Genomic DNA, 8,174 nt, shown 5'->3' with positions numbered 1-8,174 from the left:
TCTACCTCCGCAAAGACGGTAATAACACCTGAAGAATTCAGTTCGAAGCAAGTGCCTTGATTCACAAAGTTATTGAACTGTCATAGTGGAAGATTGTTTGAATAAACAGTATGGCACCACCCACAACAATGTACTCCCTCCGTCCGAAAAAAGCTTGTCCATCAAATGGATGTATCTAGCACCAAGATAGTGCTAGATACATCCATTTGAGGAACAAGCTTGGGACAAGCTTTTTCGGACGGAGGGGGTACTAGTGAAGTACACATCCAGGACATTTTGCCTCTACTACAGAGTACATGAATGACACATCACACAAGTAAAGCAACTATCAACCGGGTCAAATAATACAACAAAAGCTAAGAAAAAAAGAGTAAATGCTGAAACAGATTACCTCTCTCAATATAAGTATAAAATCCAGTGGGCTCAGAAGGCCAACAAACTGACCCCTGAATGAATCCCACAGAGGAGCCACAGGAATCCCCTGCAAAGTGCACACTATTCAGTGTATGTTCTCACAACATGCCAGTAACTTCAATACATGATACAAGCAACAATGGATTATCAAGGTGCCAGAAATGCTGGATCACAGAAAAGATAAATAATTTATGTTTCTTCTAACCATGCAGAACCAGGACACAACTATTAGCTAAGAAACTAACCCCAGCCCCTAGAATGATCCACACAGCAATAAGCAATGACTGGGGTCGCTAGTGAATAAGATAAATTTTACTAACAAAGGGCAGCCAACGCTTACAATCAGCTATGAACAGTATTGAGCTGTACACTTGTATTACCACAATATAGTAGTATAATTTAAAAAAATAAACAAGCAATGTTCAGTTTCCACTCAATTCCTTAGAAGTAAATCCATGTGCCAGCATTTACTAAAATGTACGTCACTGTCTCGATTCTCCCAATTCCATGTCCCAATGCAATTATGAACAGTTAAGCATCATATGGTACGAGTATTAGATCATGAGATGCAGGCAGAGATCGATAAAAGGGCAGCCCGGTGCATGTAGCTCCCGCTTGCGCAGGGTCCGGGGAAGGGTCCAAAGATAGATAATTGTGAAAAAACATAATGTTTACTAGTAAGGAGACTAGGAGTGAAGTAATTTCTTTTTCTTATGTACAGCATCTAATTCATGTAAATTTAGGTAGGAGATATAAAGCAAAGTGAAGAGCAATTTAGCATGCCTCCCACAGACCAAACAATACAGCTCTAGAAGGTAAGATTTCATACCTGTTCATGGAGAATATGGAAAGATTGCTTCACAGGTAAATTAATGTCCAGAGCAATGACCTGGATTGAAAAGGTATAATAATGTTATAAAATAAACCTCTCCATTAATAGCGCTCAAGCAGCTGGGTTGCCCATACCTTTCCAGAATCTGGTAGTAGGTCATAGCCTGTATGCGCATTCAGATACTCAGCAACACGACACCTAGAGATCTGTATAGCAGACTCTGAAATTCTTGGAGAACCTTCCTGAAGGGCACCATCCGACAACGAACCCTAAGGTAACGACAAGGTCATTGTTACGTAAATTTCATCCCTGCTCCATAACTAAATATTCTATTTACCTTCAACAAAGAAATTAGTAGAATCCCAAAGCAGAGAACTACCATATAACCACCAATTCCATGGGTACATGAACTTTAGAATGCAGATAACAAGATATATTGGAGCAAGTATTGCTTTCTATAAATTATCCAAGGAAATAAAGTAACACTTGTCTCCTGTGCAGATAATATTTTCCAAGAGGCTGTAATACTGAAATGGTAATACATTTAGGTATGCTTACAAATATGTCACCATAACATTTCAATTAAGCTTAGAGGACGGTTATAAAAAGAACAGGTAGACTACATAGTGTGGCTGTTCACGCACAACTAGGCGAGATAAGTGATACTTACCATTCGTTGAAAACTATCATTGTCCACATCCATCCTGCTCCCAGGTGTAGTGGGGCTCAGTACAGTATTTATGTGGTCAAATTCCCTTGTCAAGTACAAAGTGTTTACCACCCCATACTCTCCCGTTATAGTAGGTTGCCCCTCGTCATGCCTCCACTGCCCGTCCACATTGAACTTGTACTGTGTAAAAATAACCAAGCAAGAAGGTTCTCACATTAGAAATTCCATTGCATATATGCCGTGCATGATTCATTATAGATGTCAAAAAGTGACATTACACATGAGATAAAAAATAAGCTAGTTACATGTACAAATGCAGCCAATATTATATTATTATATCATGTGCAAATCAAGAAAAAAACACATCGTGCTGGACAATCGCTAAAACAACAACCTTATAAAGCAGAATGGAGATTTCAACACAGGAAATAAATCTCAGCATATACCAACTAATTGGCAAGGTAAGCACACAACAATTTTAGTTAGCACGGGATAAAGAAGGGAACCTGATAAATCCCTGGAGGTAAGCTGCAGATAGCTTGAAATACAGTCGGGCAACCTTCAACTGGAGACATCGGCAAATGCTCTGACCACCTACGACAAAATTGGGAGTTACAGTGCATAAAAAACAACATCATGGGATTTAAAAAGCAGTAATCAACAGAAAACAAATTCCCTTTGTGTGTTTTCCTGAACGGGGAACATGTGCAATTTTGTTCCTCTTTGGAAATTCCATTTGTTTCCGCGTGCTAGCAAGACTGGACAGTATGCGAACTTCTGTTGTCGTGGCGCCACCCGCCAGCTCCACAGACAAGCGCTAAGGCGGGAAGATGCACCTTCAGATTCACCCATGTGTGAACTAACAACTAAGACAGCGTGCGGGGTAAGGAAGCTGCACCACCAGAGTACGCCCAACGGTCGAATCCATGCATTGCACCCAGATATAAACCATAGTACGTACAAACAAGAAAACATATCTACAGCCCCCGTTGCAAGAGAGCAGGGAGATAATCTATCCATCATTAATTATCCAATCAAAACACAAGATAAGATAGGGCGGTGCCGCGCTCCTAGAGATATCGATCAAGTGAGCAGCATTAAAATAATAATACTAATCCCTTTGGAAACGAAACTGCAGCGTCCCTGGTTCCCTGCGGTAACTGATGATGCAGCTGAAACGGCTGTGGGCAGTGAGCGAGCAAAGTAATTGCAGAATAAATACATAGCGGTCAACGATAAGAAAAGGTGTACTCAGTAATCACTGGAGATATGATGACAGGATAGAGATATAGAGATAGAGATTGAGATTGAGATGGAGATGGAGTGGAGAGATAGGGATAAAGCGCAGACCTGGTGAAGGAACCGCTGAGGAAGACCCTCTTGCCGCCATGGGGCCAGACGAAGCGGGTGTGGACGACCGGGCCGCCGGCGCTGACGCCGACGCCGCCGCCGGCGGCGGAGGCGTCGTGGGCGGGATCCGCGCCGTGCGAAAACATCCGTCTCCTGCTAGCCGTCGCACCACGCGACGACGAGATCGGCCGAGCGAGCAAACCCTAGAGCGGCGGAGCTGCTGCCGCTGCCGCCGCCGCCGCTGCTGCTTCTACCCTAGGACGGGCCGGGCGGGCGGGCGCGAGACGGACGGGACCCCTCCACGCGGGCGCGCCCACGCGACGGCTCCCCTCCCCACGCGCGTGCTGTCGACGGAGGGAGAGAGATCACCCGCGCAGGCCCGCTCCCACCGGCATCTCCCTCGGTCTGTCCGTCCGTCCGTGCAAATCGGGGGGCGAGGAGGGGATCTCGGGTCGGCGGCGACGACGGTGGGGCGGCGCAGCGCGGCGGGGGATCCGGAGATGCGGTGAGGGGGAGGAGGCGGAGATGGGGACGGAGGAGGAGAGGAAAGGTTGAAAAGGAGACCTAGCGGGCGGGCGGGCGGGCGAGCACGAGGATCTTCTGCGCCTCCTGCCCTCACTCCACGCAAGGTCCAGCTCACACCCTAACCTTCTTCCCTGTCCCTTCTTCCCCGCCTGCCTAAGATGCCGATTTCTCGCAGGTCCCTCTCCGGACTCTTCTTGCCTTCGCGGAGCTTTCCTCGCCCGGTCGATGAGCCGATGGTGGTCGCTGAGGAGGCCCGGAAAAGATTAGGTGAGGAAACTCTAGATCTGAGGCGACGGCGGTTTTTGGTTTTCCGGAGCGTCGAGGGCGCGCGCGGGGTTTTATAGGCGACGGGGCCAGAGAGCCTCGGGGAAACAGGGGCGATTACGTTGTCGGGGCAACGGGGTTTAATGCGGTAGTATCGGTTTCGGATATCGCGTTATAAAGAACGAAGGCGTGAATTAAGCACGAACGGACAAAAACGCCATCCCGAAGAAAAATGTTGGTGATGGAAGGTGGACGACGAGGGAAAGGAGTGATGTGGAGAAATATATGGTCGGATAACACAATAGTTACGTTATTATGGAGCAACGCCGAAGGGTCCAGGAAATAGGTGAGGGGTTCCAAATGAAACTTGATGTTTCATAGATCATATACATGAATTGTTCCACGTTAACTCCGTGAGTTAACATGGGTATAACCAATGAAACCTCGCGAGTTAACATGGAACAATCATGTATGTGATCTATGGGACGCCAAGTATCGTTCCGACATCCTCACCTATTTCATGGACCCTTCCTCGCATCTGGCCCGCTCCATAGTAACGTCACTATTGGCATTTCCCGGCCATATCTTTCCCCACATCATCCCTTCCCCTCACCGTCCACCTTTCATCACCAATATTTTTCTCTATGGTGTTGTTTTTGTCCATTCGCCCTTAATTCGTGCCTCCCTTCTTTATAATGCGATATCCGGAACCGATACTACCGCATTAAACCCCGTCGTCCGGTAACGTAAGCACCCCCTTTTTTCCAGAAGCCCTCTAGTCGCGCCATCTATAAAACCCCCGCGTGCGCTCTCGGTGCCCTGGAGAACCAAAAAACGTCGTCACCTCAAGTCCACAGTCTCCTCACCTGATCTTTTCCCAGCATCCCCAGTGACGATCATCGGCACGACAATCAGTCTCCCCACTTCTTTATAATATGCCACATGATGGTGTCCCGACTATGGGGTTTCTCACTACGTCGTCTGCCGCCCTAGTGGGTCGGGCCAAGGACCCCATGTCGGTTTAGGAGTGGGCCACGTTGGGCAGCCTATGATTTATAAACGGAAGGCTCCCAATGACTTGTCGTATGCTCCAAGATGTTGGATTCGTCGAAGACTCGATCTCCTCGTATGTAGCCGACTAGGATGTTGTAACCCTAGGCCCCTCGGTATCTATATAAACCAAGGGTAGGGCTCATAGAGGACGCACAACAATTTCAGGGTAGATCATCTGTACTTTGTACTCCAACCAAAGCAATAAATACAAGCAGGACGTACAGTGTTATTTCTCCGGAGGGCCTGAACCTGGGTAAACCTCGTGTCCTTGTTACCATTGCATCAAGGCACTTAGCTTGAGATCCCCCACCTTAGAGATCTGCGGGATTTAGCTCCTTCACCGCATGAAATGGATATTGCTCCGCTAAACCCATTGCCCCACCTTGCACACGGATGGGCCAATTCGATGTTAACCCATTGCCCCACCTTGTCCACACAATCTACTTAGGCGTAGTGGCTTTCGTTGTCGACATCCATGACAACTTCCGCATGTGCGCCCCACCGATCCAGCATATCACATCGGTGGCTTCATCAATCCTAGCGGTGTCTTTGCCACCAGCCTCTAGCTCCAGAGGCATGTCCGGGCTCCAAAGCGCTGAAGCCGCATACCAGGAGGCGATACACACACAGATCGGTAGGAGTCTGGTGTTTGTGCGTTGTGGGCCCCCTGGCAGGCCTCCGGTGCCCATCTTCTGCTATATGGAGGGTTTTGACCTGAAAAAAATCAGAAGGAAGCTTTCGGGACGAAGCGCCGCTGTCTCGAGGCGGAACCTGGGCAGAAGCAATCTAGGGCTCCGGCGGAGCTGTTCTGCCGGGGAAACTTCCCTCCCAGAGGGGGAAATCGAAGCCATCGTCATCACTAACGATCCTCTCATCGAGAGGGGGTCAATCTCCATCAACGTCTTCACCAGCTCCATCTCCTCTCAAACCCTAGTTCATCTCTTGTATCCGATCTTTGTCTCAAAACCTCAGATTGGTACCTGTGGGTTGCTAGTAGTGTTGATTACACCTTGTAGTTGATGCTAGTTGGTTTATCCGGTGGAAGATCATATGTTCAGATCCTTAATGCTATTTAATACCCCTCTGATTATGAACATGAATATGCTTTGTGAGTAGTTACTTTTGTTCCTGAGGACATGGGAGAAGTCTTGTTATAAGTAATCATGTGAATTTGGTATTCGTTCGATTTTTTGATGAGATGTATGTTGTCTTTCCTCTAGTGGTGTTATGTGAACGTCGACTACATGACACTTCACCATGATTTGGGCCTAGGGGAAGGCATTGGGAAGTAACAAGTATACGATGGGTTGCTAGAGTGACAGAAGCTTAAACCCTAGTTTATGTGTTGCTTCGTAAGGGGCTGATTTGGATCCACATGTTTCATGCTATGGTTAGATTTATCTTAATTCTTCTTTCGTAGTTGCGGATGCTTGCGAGAGGGGTTAATCATAAGTGGGAGGCTTGTCCAAGTAAGGACATCACCCAAGCATCGGTCCACCCACATATCAAATTATCAAAGTAACGAACGCGAATCATATGGGCATGATGAAAACTAACTTGACAATAATTCCCATGTGTCCTCGAGAGCGCTTTGCTTTATATAGGAGTTCGTCCAGTCTTGTCCTTTGCTAAAAAAAGGATTGGGCCACCTTGCTGCACCATAGTTACATTTTTTACTTGTTACCTGTTACGAATTATCTTATCACACAACTATCTGTTACCGATAATTTCAGTGCTTGCAGAGAACACCTTAATGAAAACCGCTTGTCATTTCCTTCTGCTCCTTGTTGGGTTCGACACTCTTACTTACCGAAAGTACTACGATAGATCCCCTATACTTGTGGGTCATCAAGCTACACGACGTCCTCACCCTTGAGCTTCGATTCAGAGGGTGACGAAAAGGCACCAACAACCCTGGCACTCGAGGCCAGGGCATTGGCATCAAGGGCGGGGCACTACGACGATCTCGTAGCAGCCCAACGGCCCGCCCCAGCTTCACACTTTGTCGCCATGTTTCGCGATAACTGTTTCATCAACCACATATCGGAGGACGACATCATCGACTGGTTCACCTTTGACCGTGACATTAACATTGTCAACCTTGTTTCTTTCTCAGATGATGAGAGCAGCGCGGCCGACGTGACTGCCATCACGGATAATGAGGCCGAAGAGCTCTCCCCAACACTAGCAATGGAGACCAGAGGTTCACATCCAACCTTAACACAGGCGCTAGCATACGAGACCGGAGACAGCCATCCGACCTCGAAAACAACGTCAAAAGAGGAGGAGGCCCCGCAGACCATCACCCTCCAGCAAGTCATGATGATGGCACCGACGGGCACGTCTTCAGCGCCAATAGCCTCGAACGCGCCCAACGCCAGCAGGGCGGCAACGATAAAATGTGGGGCTCGCAACCTAACAACACCCAGCCTCTGGGCCAACAGTCATCACGTCATCAGCACCATCGGCGCCTCCCCCATCAAGCAACACCAGAATGGCCTCAACGCCTTTGGATCCGCCCCCAGGTTCCTTCACCCCTGGGGCCGGTCCATTGGGGCTCGCCGACGTTACAATGATGCATCCCATTGTCATGGAGGAAGCACTACGCTGCCTCACCACACCTATACCAGGGGACCATCCAGCCATAAGAGCAACGAAGGTCCTCCAGGTGGCCATGTTGACCGCCCAACTACAACTGTAGCAAGGCACAATGGAAGCCACTGCGCGAGAGGCACGATGGTGAGAAAAAAATGATCAATGAACAGCGATGCCAACCTCATCGCCGCCCATGAGCAACCATCGATGCCCTCATGGTCGGGGGGCGCGATGACGACATACGCTTTAACGAACCCACAGATGACGCACTATTCCGGACTCCAGCCCGTGCCTTCCAAGTAGTCACAGTCTTCCATGAACCATAGACTCCCGAAACGTTCCCTGAGTACACCACATACCACTTCATCTATTAAGACAGAAGAAAAAAATTCAACAAGCAGGACAAGCAACACAAGTTGAGAAAAACACATGGAACATAAGCAACATAAGCATGTACGATTCATGTACCTA

At 48.2% G+C, this 8,174-nt stretch overlaps 1 protein-coding gene across 1 annotated transcript in view; it reads right to left on the bottom strand.

Moving 5' to 3' along the window:
• LOC123123938 (sucrose nonfermenting 4-like protein) overlaps window positions 1-3,872 on the bottom strand; it is a 7,353-nt gene extending 3,481 nt beyond the window's left edge. The window contains exons 1-6 of the mRNA XM_044544592.1: window positions 3,267-3,872; window positions 2,423-2,510; window positions 1,917-2,096; window positions 1,381-1,515; window positions 1,244-1,303; window positions 392-481 (exon numbers count right to left, since the gene is read on the bottom strand). Coding sequence (XP_044400527.1) covers window positions 392-481; window positions 1,244-1,303; window positions 1,381-1,515; window positions 1,917-2,096; window positions 2,423-2,510; window positions 3,267-3,412 — 699 coding nt within the window. The 5' untranslated portion in view covers window positions 3,413-3,872. The remainder of the gene's footprint in view (window positions 1-391; window positions 482-1,243; window positions 1,304-1,380; window positions 1,516-1,916; window positions 2,097-2,422; window positions 2,511-3,266) is intronic.
• Window positions 3,873-8,174: the final 4,302 nt, after the last annotated feature.

This window comes from Triticum aestivum, chromosome 5D, assembly GCF_018294505.1.
Source record: "Triticum aestivum cultivar Chinese Spring chromosome 5D, IWGSC CS RefSeq v2.1, whole genome shotgun sequence".
NCBI classification, from domain to species: Eukaryota; Viridiplantae; Streptophyta; class Magnoliopsida; order Poales; family Poaceae; genus Triticum; species Triticum aestivum.
The sequence above is the reverse complement of the archived record's forward strand: the minus strand, read 5'-3'. Positions and strand labels throughout refer to the sequence as shown.